At 43.7% G+C, this 15,351-nt stretch overlaps 1 protein-coding gene across 1 annotated transcript in view; it reads left to right on the plus strand.

Moving 5' to 3' along the window:
* Positions 1–15,351, plus strand: part of DOCK5 (dedicator of cytokinesis 5) — an 852,732-nt gene that overhangs the window by 240,810 nt on the left and 596,571 nt on the right. Inside the window, exons 3-4 of the mRNA XM_078666602.1 lie at positions 8,545–8,585; positions 13,775–13,830. Coding sequence (XP_078522728.1) covers positions 8,545–8,585; positions 13,775–13,830 — 97 coding nt within the window. The remainder of the gene's footprint in view (positions 1–8,544; positions 8,586–13,774; positions 13,831–15,351) is intronic.

Raw genomic sequence — 15,351 nt, forward strand, 5'->3', positions numbered from 1 at the left:
ACACAAGTATCAATTTACATTTACATACTTGTTGAGTCTTGGAAATTGGTCTATCGTATAGACCCAGGTTCGGTAAGCATAGTTCTAGGAGTTAACCTAGAGAGAAATGAGGAAAAAGATTGATGTATATCTGTATGGGAGAAAGCTGGCAATAGGATTAGGGAAGGTCAGCCTCGCTAGATTAGGTGACATATAGGAGATTGCCAAACAATATTTCAATTCTTACCCGTGTTCTGATGCTTGATAATAAGGAGCCTGGCTACAGGAGATAATGCGGCCTTGATCCTATTGGATGTTTCAGTCGCATTTGATATGGTTGACCATTTCTCTTTGGTAAACCATTTAGAAAGTATAGGCATAAAAGATACTGCTCTCAAACTGATCAGGTCCTCTTTGTCAAACAGAGGGCAGTTGGTGAATTTAGAAGATTTTACCTTTGCCCCATTTACACTTCCTTGTGGGGTACCTCATGGATTTTCATTAAGTCCGACTTTGTTTAATGCCTGCATCACTCCATTAATCGAATAGTTCGATCCTGTGGGTCCTCAGGATTCTCTTATGTGGATGATACCCAAATAGTAGTATTGGTTTCTGCAGAACCCAAAAAGTTTAGAACGTGTATGGATAGCATCGCAAATTTGATGCAGAAGAAGTTCTTAAAATTGAATTCAGAAAAAACAGAGGTACTGCTATTTGAAAAGGATTGCTCTTCATGGAACACCTCTTGGTAGCCACCCGCCTCGGCCCCTTCCACGCCTAGTCCAGAAGGCTAGAAATGTGGGGGTCGTCTTTGACTCTAAACTCTTTTTTATGGACCTCTGCAAGCAAGTAACATCTTCCTGTTTCCTTATGTTACATTTTTTGAGAAAATATTGCCCCTGTTTCCCATGGAACTTAGGAAGACAGTCATCCTGGCTCTTGTCATATCTAAAAAAGATTATTGTAATACTCTTTATGTGGGTTCCTAATCGAGCCTTCTCAAAGAGTTACAAACCCTCCAAAATGCAGCAGCATGAGTTCTGAAAAAAATCCCCAAATTCTGCTCAGCTTCTAAAGCCATTAAAGAACTCCATTGGCAGCCCATTTGGGCAAGGATTAAATTCACAGCCTTATGCTGGGCCCATAAGGCACTGCATCAGGTTGGCCCTCGCTTTCTACAAGATGTTTTCAAATGGTAAACCCCTTCTTGTACTCTACAATAGGCAGGTATGTGTACCCAGAATAAAAATAGTCCATTAGGGAGGAAGACGTTTCTCCTACACAACTCCAAATGGTGGAACTCTCAACACAGTCATCTCAGAGGTCAGCCTAATTTATTAACTTTAGGAGGGATCTTAAGATTTTTCTTTTCACCATTATAGTGTAATGGTCTTATCTAACTGCTTAGCAACTCTTTAGGTATTTTATATCCGGTATTGTCGTGTGTTTTATGACATTAGTGCGAAGATGCTTTTTTGGTAATTGCACGCTCGATAAAAAATAATAACATAACAAACTGAACGTCAATATGAGAGTCATCTAGTAGTTGTGATTGGGTTGTCCTGTACTAACAAGACTTTGTTACTATCCAAAACAACCTTAAGATAACGAAAGACTGAGGGAAAAAACAAAGTTGTGAACCTGTGCCTTGGAATTCTCATACAGCCCATTAATGCTGGTTCGTTTCTCTCTCTGCTGCATTAGAAGAATTGTAATATGTGAACTGGGATCTCGGCGACAAAAGCAGTAACCCATTGAGTTATCTACATAAAATACACATTTGTTATCTGCATGATGTGTTTTACAGCAACTACATTAACCTACAATGCTACTTTATGATGGGTCAAAACTGTGACTAGACTACTCAGTCTACGTATTGCGGCAGCAACGCAGCACCAGACCTTTTTGCATACTACACCGCCTCCCATCTTCTGATCATCAACGAGAGGTGGTATTATTTTCACTCAGATCCAGCATATGCAGTGGAGCGGTTGGCAATGGCAGACAGTTCTCTACAGAACCTACTATACAGCCAGACCAGCCTTGCCACCCTTCCCCCGGCTTGCAGAATGTTTGTGCAATTATGGAGTCGCACAGTGAAATCCATGGGCTGGTTGGAGAAGTTGACACATATTACCCCGCTCTGGCAAAACAAGTATATGTGCCCCGTTTTGGCTCTGGTGGGCTTCCGCAGGTGGGACCTCATCGGAATATCCACACTATGGGACATCATGCGGGGCACCACACCGAAGTTGTTTCTGCAGTTACAGACTGACTTTCAATTACACAAATCCCAGTTTCACAGCTTCCTGCAAAATTGCGCCATGCCATAGATCCTTACATTCGTAACATAGAGACACATCCAGAATTTTACCCTCTGGAAGGTCGGCTATTAATGGATGAAATTGGGGCACATAAGATGAAACAGATCTATCAAACATTAATTACTCACAACGCCCAACACGTTACACAAGACGAGAGCAGCGTGGAAAGCGGACCTGCCGACTCTGACAGATGCCGATTGGACCGAGGCTCTGGCTAGTCCCCGACATGCGGCGGTGTCTTCGCGCTACCGCCTCATTCAGTATGAGTACCTAAACATGGTATATTACACACGATCCCGGTTGTGGAAGATGGGTGCCATCCAGTCCCCTCAGTGTCTCCGATGATCTACGGAAGAGGGCTCCTTCCTGCACACCACCTGGGATACAACCATTCTAGGAGAAAGTGGCGTCATGTCTAGGCCAGGTGCTGGTGTGGACCATTCCACTTGATCCTTGTCTGCTACTTCTCCATAGCACAGGTGAGATAGGGGGGAATCGCTACAAGCAGCTCCTCCTATTCTTAGGTCTAACTTTTGCCAAGAGATATATAACGCCGAACCGGTAGGTGTCTTCTCCACCTAGCGTGGGGGGCTGTAAGAGAGCAATGGACAGGTGCATGGTTGCAGAAATTGTGGTCTTCTAAACGAGAGGGTGCCCGCAGAAGCACAGGAAGATCTGGTCTTGTTGGGCGATTATATAATGGTGTTGACCTACCCCACTACATACCCCCCTAAGACTTGTGCGACCCTGGGATTTGACTCACGGACCCCATTCTGATACTATATCACAGCAAATGGTTCACTAACTGTACTGTTCTTCCTTTATTTTTCCCGTTTTTAACAGCTTGCATGTATATAAATTTGGATGGGTTGATTGTCGTTTGTGGCTCATTTGGCCTGGCGTTCTACAGGCCAACTTGTTATGGAACTATAAAACGGGTACTGTAAATCCCCGCACCATTGGTTATGTACTTGCCGGGCTCTGCCCACTTTGTACACTTGAAAATGAATACGATTTGTTGTGAAAAAAACAGTGACTAGACAAAACACAGGCCTCTGTAGTAAGCGTGTTAGTACGAGAGTTATCTTACCATTATTATTATCCCCATTACAATTTCTGGACACAGAAAGATCTCTGTAGCCGCCACCTTAATCACATAATATATTTTAATATGCAGACTGTTTTGACCAATTAAATAGGCCGGAACATATTTGCTGTAAGTGTTGTCCCTGTTAACTTTCTTTGCAGCAGAAGTATAAAAAAACCCAATAATGTATAAGATGATTGTCAGACTCCACTTTTCACGACCACCACCTCTGGTGACACAACCCCCTTTCCTCTGCCACACCCTGAGCCACAATTTATGCGATCATGGAGTAATTTCTTTTCTATTTCCATTTGATGGTACATTTCATTCAACTCTTCCTTTAAAATCCAACTATGCTGAATTTAGATTGAGCGTGTAGCACATAAAGTAAAAGTAAAGTAAAGTCCACATTTGTAAAGCGCACAATCACCCGTAAGGGTCTCTAGGCGCTGGGGGGCCGTCGGGAAGATTAAGCGAGCTATTGCCCAGAGTCACATGGTGCTGGGCTGACCTGCCGCCGGAGCCGGGGATCGAACCGTGGTCCCCAGATTCCAGCGTCAGTCGCCCTGGCCGCGGCGCCACACCTCTTCCACATAAGATAGTTGTTAAGTTAGAGATGTAGGCTAAAAGTTAAGATTCCTTGATTTTATGTATTGAATTTAGTGGGTTTCTGTTTTTAATGTTTTTATGTAATTACATATGTACACGGGAGATATGATTTTAGAATTTTAATATGTTTTGTATTGTATTTGATTAAATATTTTATGGAGTTCAGCCCCTTAATAAATAAAATCAAGTTAGAGATGGTCTTATAAACATAATTATGCAACCACGTACCTCAACATGTCATGATGAACTTTCAACAACACATCCCCTGGTACCAGGGATCACCCCTGACAATTGCTTGTTGGAAGTTAATTTTGTCCAAGGTGGCACATTGGAGACGATTTTTCCGCAAGTTGCGTTTAACACAATTGTCAGCCGAAGGGGTTGGTGGTAGATTGCCTATACATCGTGGTTCAGTGTGTTAAAGTTTTGCCTTTGTGTATGCAAAAAGTCCCATCATAAGGATCTCGGACACAACTGCTTTGTGCGACTAGAGGGCTCCTTGGCAGCGGTAATATTCATTCTGGGTAGTTCAGTACTGTGATCTAAATGCTTGTCAGTACAGGATAAAGGACTTTGCCAGGGCTGAGAACTGCATTTAATCACAAGAAGTAAATCCGAGAAGGCGTCTGTTTACCATCGCTTTGTAGAGCCCGCCTTGATAATCGGCTTGTTCTTGCTGCAGGTGTGGTCCTCCGGTTTCAACCTTCTATCGGGAAGTTATATTGTCTCTTTGAAGTTTTGAAGTAGTACATTAAAAAGCGCTGCCATTAGTTGGGACCTTGATGTGGCTATAAGTAGCCTTGTAGATTTTGACATATTATTGACTTGCTGTGTCACTGTCCTTATTAAAGGGACTTGATCCATCTGTATCAACGCATTTTCCCATAAACACGGGATGCTGCAGACCCTTCCATACAAAAGGCACAGAAGAGGTGATCTCTTGTGTGTCGAATGTCACTACATCTATTCTGCCATATGACTCTAATACTCTCGGGGGTGGTGACGAAATGAACGAAATAGTTGAGGGGATTCCAGACGATAGCATTGGCTCTAAGGTAACAATAAATCGCAATGGCCTGGAGGACTATACTCGCCCCTCCAGTGGTGGTGTGGCAGAGGGATGTGATTCGATGGGCGAATGCTGTGCTCTTGGATCAAATGGATGCCAGAGCTCGGGATGGGAGGTGTAATCTTATGGAACAATGGAATGAGTATTTAACCAGGTTGAACACGATCCTTGCCCCTACCGACCACACTGATATACCTCAGACGTGAGACTATTTGATCAATCCACTCGGGGTACTATGGTGCAATGAGACATTGTTGCCTGACTTCATTTGGTAATGGAGAAGGTGGAGTGGGGTGTAGGGGAACGAGCAGTGTTGGTTGTTATCTTTATTTGTTATGTGTTTTTCTAGTTTATGGTGACAGTTGGCTCATGTTGGCATGGCCTTAATTTATAATCATTCACATGTACCTTGTTTGCTGCACAGGCTGACTGAACCAGATTAACCCGCACCAAGGCACTGTAACAACTTTGGAGTGGGCAATGTATACTAGAAATTAACTGTACCAAAAAATGTCAATGAAGATATTTAAAAAAAAAAAAAAAGGTTTGAGTGCATATATGCATAGCTGGCACGAAAGAGAAAGCAATTGATTTTCATATCCGCTGTATAGGAAACATCCATTAGTATTCATGACATGTATAACCATATACATTGAAAATATGATTACACCCAGAGAGTAGGTAGTGATGACCAAAGCTCCTCAATTAGAGAACTTCATTCTATGTGTCTTACTTTGATGAAAGAAAGCCTAGCTCCATCCGAGCTTTGGTACAGTGTTCATCTCTGGCTATTTATTATGAACCGACCACTGAATTTCAATAGTATCCAGGATGGGGTGGGCAGAATCCTCTTGCATGAAAACAAATTTTTTCCCTCCATGTTTTACCTTAATTCGTGCCCGGTGACTCTCGGTCCTTGGAACCTCCATGGCTCTCCTTAATCCCGAAAACGCCTGTTTCCGTTAGAAGGTTGCCTGGCACCAGTAAATTCAGCAATTTGCAAACGACAAATATCTCTGTTAAGCAACAATTTGAAGAGTGATTCTGTTACTTATTTCATCATCATTATAGACCCACCACCTTGCTCCATCTTTGCTGGGGAAGGCGTTAGGGTCTGTCAAAGGGCAACATTTTCCTGTGCCCTAAACACGTCTTTGAACAGGGCAGGGACCATATCACCCACTTTGTTGTCAGGTTGGATTGTGGGTAAACCCACAATGTGCACTTGCCCCCTCTGTGCGCATTTTCTGGAGTCACCATTTGCCCTTACATGGGGGCAAGAGTGCACCCAATTCAGTTATGATACTTGGAGATGTCACCCAGTTCAGCCTCAGTCTTGGTCCTGAAGCACTTTGCCACAAGCTCCTCTGTTTTGTGAGTGTTTGCCCATCAAAAGAACTCTAATTTTAGTTTCCATTGTAAGGATCGCTTCCTTCACCTCTGCACTTGTGGTATGAAATGGATTTCGGTGACCGCATGAGGGGAGCGTCTTGCTGTTGTGTACACCAGTTTCATTGCAGGCCATGGTTCTAAATGACATTAAAGTATTTAGAAATGTAAATACAAATCGACAGGCACAAAACTCCATGCCTTTGGACATAAGAAGTCATTTGTCTGGTTAACCTGTGTTTGTTGTGACACTGATATATTGTATTGTAATTGCATTTATATAGCGCTTACTACCCCTCACGAGGCGGCGAAGCGCTTTTTCGGCGAGTAGAATGCTACTCTGGAACCCATAAAGGATTAGTGTTGAATTAGTGTGGTGAAATATGAAGTAATTGAAGTGGTGGATAGGTTAGTCAGTTATTTGGATTCGGAAGGATAGCGGAAGGATAGAAGAGGAAAGAAAGGTTTGTATTTATATAGCGCTTGTTACCCCTGATGGGGTGTTAAAGCATTTTTTTTGGAAAGTAGCACGCTACTCTGGAAACCCATAAAGGATTAGTGGTGAATTTGTATGGTGAAATATGAAAGTAATTTGAGTGGTGGATATTAGTCAGTTATTCGGAGTGAGAAGGATAGCGGAGGGATGGAAGGGGAAGAAAGGTTTGCATTCATAAAGTGCCTGTTACCCCTGATTCGGTATTGAAGCGCTTTTCTGGTAAGTAGCACGCATTCCGGAACCCATAAAGGATTAGTGTTGAAAATTAGTATAGGGAAATATGAAGTAATTTGAGTGGTGGATATGTTATTCAGTTATTTGGATAGAGAAGGGTAGGCAGCGGGATAGAAAAGGGAAAGAGGCTTGTATTTATATAGTGCTTGCTACCCCTGATGGGGTTTTGAAGCGCTTTTTTGGCGAGTAGCTTGCTACTCTAGAACCCGTAAGGATTAGTGTTGAATTAGCATAGTGAAATATGAAAGTAATTTGAGTGGTGGATATGTTAATCAGTTATTTGGATTGAGAAGGGTTGAGGAGGGGTAGAAAAGATAAAAAGGTTTGCATTTATATAGCGCTTGTAACCCTGATGGGGTGTTGTAGCGCTTTATTGGCAAGTAGCAAGATGCTCTGGAACCCATAAAGGATTTGTGGTGAATTAGTATAGTGGAGTTTGAAATTTGAGAAGTGAACATGTTAGTCTGTTATTTTGATTGAAAAGGATAGTGGAGGGATAGTGATGATTTAGATTTCTTTTTTTCGAGGTCATAGCAGTAGGAGGAGGCTTTTGGATGAGTAAAAAGGGGTTGTGGAGGGGAAGAGTCAGAGGAAAGAGTTTAGAAAGGTTTGTTTTGGGGGATCGATATAGTAAAATGTTTCAAATGATGCAAGGAGGGGTAGGGGAGAGTCTAGAAAGGGTTATTTTGGGGACATAGTAGGGGTATGGGGTTTGGAATAATTGAGAGCTTGGATGTAGAGGATATATTGATAGAAGTATAGGGTGAGAAATGAGGCAGTGCATTGGAAAGAGTAGCAGAAAGAAGTTTGAGATGAGTCAAAAGTTGCGCTAGAAGATATATTGAGAGCAGTATATGCTGAGAAATAGGGTAGTGCATTGGAAATGCTAAATTGGAAGAAAGTGATAAATATATAGATCCATAAGTACATTGAAAGTATATAGATGCATAAAGGAGGCAGGTATATGTAGATTAAAGATATTGATAGAAGTACAGGATGAGAAATAGTGTAGTGCAGTGGATATGGTTTTCCAGGAGAAAAGTAACAGACACACAGATCCAAGTACATGGAAAGTACATAGATGCACAATGGAAGCAAGTACTTGTAGACCAAAGACGCACCAGATAAACTCCGGTTTTCAAGTGTTATTGTACTTACATTTTTTTTTGTTTTTGTTAAACATAATTATTCTACATGTTTTTCCAAAGCATTACACAAAGATAGGTACATTTCTATAGCGAAAATAAATGCTTATATACAGAGGGATATGCTGTAAATTTCTGTTTGCATATATGCATGCAGAACAGATATAGTCTGTACATTTGCAATAATGTGTGCTCCTTTTCTTTGTTTTCAGGTTGGTACAGAGGATACACTCTTCGAAATAAGTCTCATAGGGTAAGTGTTTTCTCATCAGTGATCTGTGACGCTGTGTCTGAGAGGCGTCCATCCAAAACAAAGGCCATTTTTCTAGCAATACATTTTGTAGAATTTAAATCACAGTGTCAATAAAAAAACGCAAATAAACAGATTTCCAAAGAGAAGTCATAATTGTAGGTGTTTCCTAGAGTCCGACAGCTTTAGCAGTCTTGCTTGCATTATGTGGTCCATGCCATTCATAATAAAAATACATACATTCATGGACTTTAGATCACCCCTTACCATACACTGATCTGTACAAGTGTCATTGAGATATGCTTCTGCCCACAACCGCACACAACATGGGACAGTGGGTCGTGCAGCTTAAATGCCTGATCACAGGTGTACAGAGACTTGAAAAGGGGTGCATATTGGTGTCAGGGCTGATGCCCATTGGCTGCAGGTTCTCCCCGTCAGTTTTATATATCTTTTTTTGTAGATATTATTTGTTTTATTTTGCATGTCTGCTAAGGCCAGACCTACTGGCTTTGCCAATCCGTGTATTTTTTTAATCCGCATGCCTGTTTTATACCCTGATATCCACAGCATAGTGCAACAACAATAAGTAAGTGTGCTGCGTTCTTGTATGCAGGGAGTAAGCAACTGAGCACTTGAACTGAGTTAATATCGAACTACGCTCCAGAGACCAAGTAAAAACCAAAGCTAGGCCCTAAAAAAATACATATAAATGGCAAAGTAATTTAGAGGGGAACAGTAAAACGTGGTTACTACTTGGCATCCGTTTTACTCAGTTTAAATAACGCAGAGCTCTGTCTAGTCTGTGGTTCATAATAAGGACGTGTTCCTGTGCGTTTTTAAAGGTCAGTGAACTCTTTGCGTTTATGGGAACTCCACATCCCTATGAGAATTAGCTCATACTGTTAATGCACTCTATGCCAGCCATTTGAATTTTAACAAGGTTTCTTTGACAGTCTCCTTTTCTCTGTTCTCTTTTCCCAAACCACATTTTATCTCACAGTGCAGCTGTCAGCAAACTCTACATGAGAGCGTGTAATTGGTTCCACCTACATGTTAATTTCCCTGAGTACAGAATTTCATTGGGCAGAAGTTGTGTACTTTTCACTGAAAAAATTAGTTGTTTTATTGCACATTTTACCTTCTGAGATACTTATGCTCAATACAGAAGGTCTGCTTTAGTTATGATGTCTTGCCGACGATAGCAACTACAGGTTTGATCTGTTTTCTATACTCTACTTCTTAACAAAAGGGAGTGGGCCTGACATTTCTTATGAAATGCATATGTAAATGTCAAAAGGCATTTGAACCTAGATTGGTATTGCTCTGGATTAAAGCCTATAGAGCAGCATTTTGCGACACGTAATCGCAAAATTACTGTAGTAAACAAGGGTTTTGGTGTTGGTTACCCCCTCTGATAAACTGCGGGTGCTGAAAATTTGTGCTGTGATCATCCTTGTTAGATACTCTTAATAGAGAAAGAAGTTTATTTAGGCACAAGTAATTCTGTATATATTTGTAATATCATGACTGTATGCCTCGTGGCCATCTTGGGGGGAAGCTTACGCTCTCAGTAGGTTATGATAGCAGGCCACTTGTCTTAGACATCATTGGGAAAAATTGTGGTGTCGGATGTCATCAGTATGATGTGTTTAAAGTTATGACAAAGGCATTAGGCCAGGCATATTTATTGTGAAAAGCGTTTGTTAAAGCCTATTGTAAGCATGCATGAGCCATACTTATGCAGCATCATGTTTTCTTTTTTCCATGATTATTCTTTTAATTTTTCTTGCATATGTTGTTGACTTTGTGTGTGTTTTGTTGTGGTTGTGTAAGTGGGTGAATGCAAGAATGAGTCAGTGGATAAATCCCGATTGACTCTCATTACAGCCACACGAAATAACTGTGCACTTACATGGTCTAGATATAATCGGAAAAAGGGTCAAAATTAATGCCTACCAGCTGTCTGCCAGTCACCCAGGATTGGCTTTGTTGTTACAAAAATGTAATTTTGATATGATAAATCTAGCTCTTTAAGGGAGCGCACCCTTTAGTTGCCAAATTGTCTGCCATTATCAGCCAAAGCTTTGTTCTGTGAACCAGCATAGCAAGTGAATGTCTTGGCTTTAATATAGCCTTATAGTCAGTCGTAGCGGACTATACCATCTATCAAAGGCCCACTCCAGTGTTAAAGGCTCGAGCTGAAGGCCTCAGGGAATTGAAATCTTATGCTGTTATTTTATGCAGATTTGAACATTGGAATGTTGGGAGCTCCACTGAAAACAATGGAGTGCCCCAGGCTTCTAATGGCTAGTAGAAGCCCGGAACTCCAACATTCCAATGTTGATGTTCACAGATGTTGCTGTGAACACAGGCCTCATGCTGCTTGAGGGGATTTCAATCCTCTCGGGCTGCGTGAGACCTTTGTTTTATTTGTTGGAACATTCTGCCCTGTACTGGTGGAATATTCTAATAGCCTTCCTTAACTGGGCTATACCAGCATTAAAGTTCCTCTCCCTTGTTTAAGGTCCTCGCCTTTGGCTTGGACCTTTAACATTGGAGTGGGTCTTTAATGGCCGGTATAACCCACCGACCCCTGCCCTCACCACGTCTTCAACAAGGCCGACTCCATCATCGCACCCCATCTACGAGACATCATCAACACCTCCTTTGACACAGCCACCTTCCCGGAGAGCTGGAAGCACGCCGAACTCAGCGCTCTACTGAAGAAACCATCAGCAGACCCCACCGAACTCAAAAACTACCGCCCCATCTCGCTCCTCCCGTTCCCGGCCAAAGTCATCGAGAAGACCGTCAACAAGCAGCTGGCCGCCTTCCTCGAGACGAACGGATCCCTCGACCTCTCGCAGTCTGGCTTCCGGGCCAACCACAGCACCGAGACCGCCCTCATCGCAGCCACCGACGACATCCGAGCCCTGCTCGACAACGGAGAAACAGCGGCCCTCATCCTCCTGGACCTCTCCGCGGCGTTCGACACTGTCTGCCACCGCACCCTAGTGCAGCGTCTCAGCAACGTTGGAATCCAGGAGAAGGCACTAGAATGGATCATCTCCTTCCTCGCCGGAAGAACACTGAGAGTCCGCCTACCACCATTCAGATCAGAAGCCACCGGAGTCATCTGCGGTGTCCCACAGGGCTCCTCGCTCAGCCCCACCCTCTTCAATGTATACATGAGCCCCCTTGCGGCCATCGCACGCCAACACAACCTCAACATCATCTCCTACGCCGAAGACACCCAGCTGATCCTCTCGCTCACCAACGACACCGCCACCGCCAGAGCCAACCTACACGAAGGGATGAAAGACGTAGCCGAGTGGATGATGAACAGCCGCCTGAAACTGAACTCAGATAAGACGGAAGTCCTCATCCTGGGATCCTCGCCCTCCGCCTGGGACGACTCCTGGTGGCCCCCCGCCCTGGGCAGCGCACCCAAACCAACGGACCACGCACGCAACCTGGGCTTCATCTTGGACTCCTCCCTCTCCATGGCCAAACAAGTCAACGCCGTCTCCTCGTCATGCTTCAACATCCTGCGCATGCTATGTAAGATCTTCAGCTGGATCCCCACCGAGACCAGGAAGACGGTCACCCAGGCCCTCGTCACCAGCCGACTGGACTACGGCAACGCCCTCTATGCCGGAACCACCGCCAAGCTCCAGAAGAGACTCCAGCGGATCCAGAACGCCTCAGCAAGACTCATCCTCGACGTCCCCCGACACGGCCACATCTCCGGACACCTGAGAGACCTGCACTGGCTCCCGGTCAACAAGAGAATCACCTTCCGCCTCCTCACCCACGCACACAAAGCCCTACACAACCAAGGCCCAAGATACCTCAACAGCCGCCTCAACTTCTACACCCCCACTCGTCAGCTCCGATCAACCAGCAACGCCCTCGCCGCCGTCCCTCGCATCCGAAGAGCCACCACAGGAGGAAGATCCTTCTCCTACCTGGTCGCCAAGACCTGGAACACCCTCCCGACCCACCTCCGCTTGACCCAAGACCACCTCGCCTTCAGAAAGCAGCTCAAGACCTGGCTGTAGCGGACCCCCCCCCCAGCGCCTTGAGACCCTCCGGGTGAGTAGTGCGCTATATAAATGTGCTGATTGATTGATTGACTACGGCGGGCTATAAGGCTATATAAGATGACAGCATAAGGTAGTGTCATTACGGATATCATAGTCATCAGGCACCAGAAAGAATTTAGTTCTTGACCATGTCTGACTAAAGAGATTGGCTTCTCTTTCTACTGTCAAAGAATCACTGCAGGAGACATCCCCTGGCTTATTTGATTGACTCGATCTCCTGAATCTTGGCCCACTCTTTTGTCCATGCTTAACACTGGGGTGGAGGCAGCAGGTTGGCATACATAACGCTTACCTTTCCCTTCGGGATCACTGAAGCCTGCTAAAGAACGATCCTAGAATGTGACAGCCTCATCAGTAAGGATGCAACAGAATGCAAATTTTGGCCGAATTACCATGGGCTGTCATGCCCATCATTTTCCTAAACTAGCCAAAATCCGTGTACCAGCACTGAGGATTGCTGCCTCAGGTACTGAATGTTATCATTTTTGTCATCGCTACGCTTAATGGTAAGTTGTCTACGTGTCAAGTGTAATTCTGGTCATTGGCCACAGATAACTAGATCTTGGGGTTACCTCACTTTGACACATGTTTATATGGCATCGTGGAGAAAGACTAAAGTTTATAATTATTGCATCAACACCAGTCTGGGCAGTGATCGTTTATCAACTGGTCTGTAGCTAAAGCTGACTTTTTAGTGACAGCCTCTAACTTGACATCTCTGGCACGACAATCGGAGGCGCAGCAGCACCAGACCGACTTTGTTTTTCCAAGAAGGTCCAGTCCAGGTTTAGTGCATGAACTTTGTCAGACTTTTAATCTTAGAGCCTCGATCCTGTCCGGGTCCCCAAAAATATCGGATAACTTTCACTTTGATTTGAATCAACATTGAATGTAGCCTACCCGCCAGAGTGAGGTTGGTCATTGCTTTATTCCGGTTTTTCATTGCAACTCTGGATGGATTCATGTCAGAGCAGACCAGTGATCCGACCTTCTCGGTGGCTTTCCTAGAGGTTCCTTTGCTGTGATTCTTTTGTACAGCTGCTTGATGTTGATAATATGACCATTGCTATTTTCTTCTCGTAGGGCATCTTCCCGGAAACGTACATCCATCTCAAAGAGGCAACTGTGGAAGACCGTGGGTATGTTTGCTTAGCCGTGCTCGCTTTTGTTTCTCTGCAGCTGGGTCGTGTCATGAGTTTTACTTTATTTATAAATGTATATGTGATGTTGAAACAGATGTGGCTAATTCTTGGATGATGTACGGGCGCTGTGATTTGAGGTCTCATTGTGGGGTGATCTGAAATTTGCGTGCAGACTCTTATTTATTTTTGAGTTATGTTTATTTGAGCCACATGTTGGCAGAGAGCTCAATTACAAACAAGCGTTAGCAAAGCCAGTAGGTCTCGCCTTTGGGACCAGTTGATTTTGCCGAAGTTGTTAACCTTGATGGTGTGCAGCATGGTTTAGAAAGAGAAAAAAAAACATGTTCTTTAGTAGGTGCTCACAACAAGCATACGTAGCCCACAAAGTTATGGATCTACTTCTTTTCTTTTTTTTTACGGCAGACAAAAAACAAGAAGAAGCAGGGGGTTAGGGGTGAAGCAAGATGGGTTGTGTGAAGCAACACATGGCGGCCTGTGGAATCAATATAGGGAGCGCAAGTAGTGAGAAGCAGCGTAGAGGACGTGAGGGAAGTTAAGCAACATGGAGGGTGCTGGTGGGGGAGAAGCAAATTGAGAGAGCAATATGTGGTGGGGAGAAAGCAACTGGACAAAAGAGCAATATGGAGTGAGGGGGAAAGAAAATGGATGAGAAAGCAAGGTATAACTCGAGAGGATAACATGAGCAAGAAAATAACATCTGGCTGGGTGAGAAACACAAGGGTAAAGGCATCATGGGAGGGTCAGTGAGAAGGAAACATAAGCATAGGCGCAGCAGAGAGGGAGAAGAACACGAGGAAGACGTATGGAAAATATATGCACTCTAGGGGAGTACTTAAAAAGAAAAAAGTAGTACCTGAAATGTGCAGTGGAAGGACACAAGTAATGCGTCCATGCTCCAGGGGAAGGATGAACATACGACGAGGTAGTAAAGCCCACCTAAGCTAATTAATAAGAAACATGCAAATGAGAGTGACATTAGGACCAACCAATGGTCAGTAATGGTCGGGATCTAAGCCTGCTGTAAGCATACAGTACATCTCCCAACATACAGTGAATGTGCGGTCTTATAGGCGATGCCTAAATATGCCAATTCATCTATACACTTCAATTTTGAGATGCAGTAAATGTCTGGTAAAGAATTTAAAAGGTTATCTTCTTTGTAACTAATGAAACACTTGTCATGGCCATTTCTGTGTTATGGTTGTGAAAGGTTTCCAGATCCTTTTCCAGGTCCCATGCTCCCTTTTAAGGGCGTTTCCTACAGGATGTAGTGAAAGGAAGCAAGTGAAGCTCTTTGGTGTCTGTGGGATGAACGTATGACCTACATTCTTTGAATAAACATGTACTGTGGTTTTTTTCCTTGAGAATTGTTTCTAGTAGAGGTCATGTTGTCACAGTGGGAGGCGGGTGATTTGATGTTATTTCCTGCTATGGTGAGCTGATGCATCTGGTTGTCATCACTCAGAGTCTTAAATAATACGGTACTTTGACATGATA

Source organism: Lissotriton helveticus, chromosome 11 (genome assembly GCF_964261635.1).
Source record: "Lissotriton helveticus chromosome 11, aLisHel1.1, whole genome shotgun sequence".
Lineage (NCBI taxonomy): Eukaryota > Metazoa > Chordata > Amphibia > Caudata > Salamandridae > Lissotriton > Lissotriton helveticus.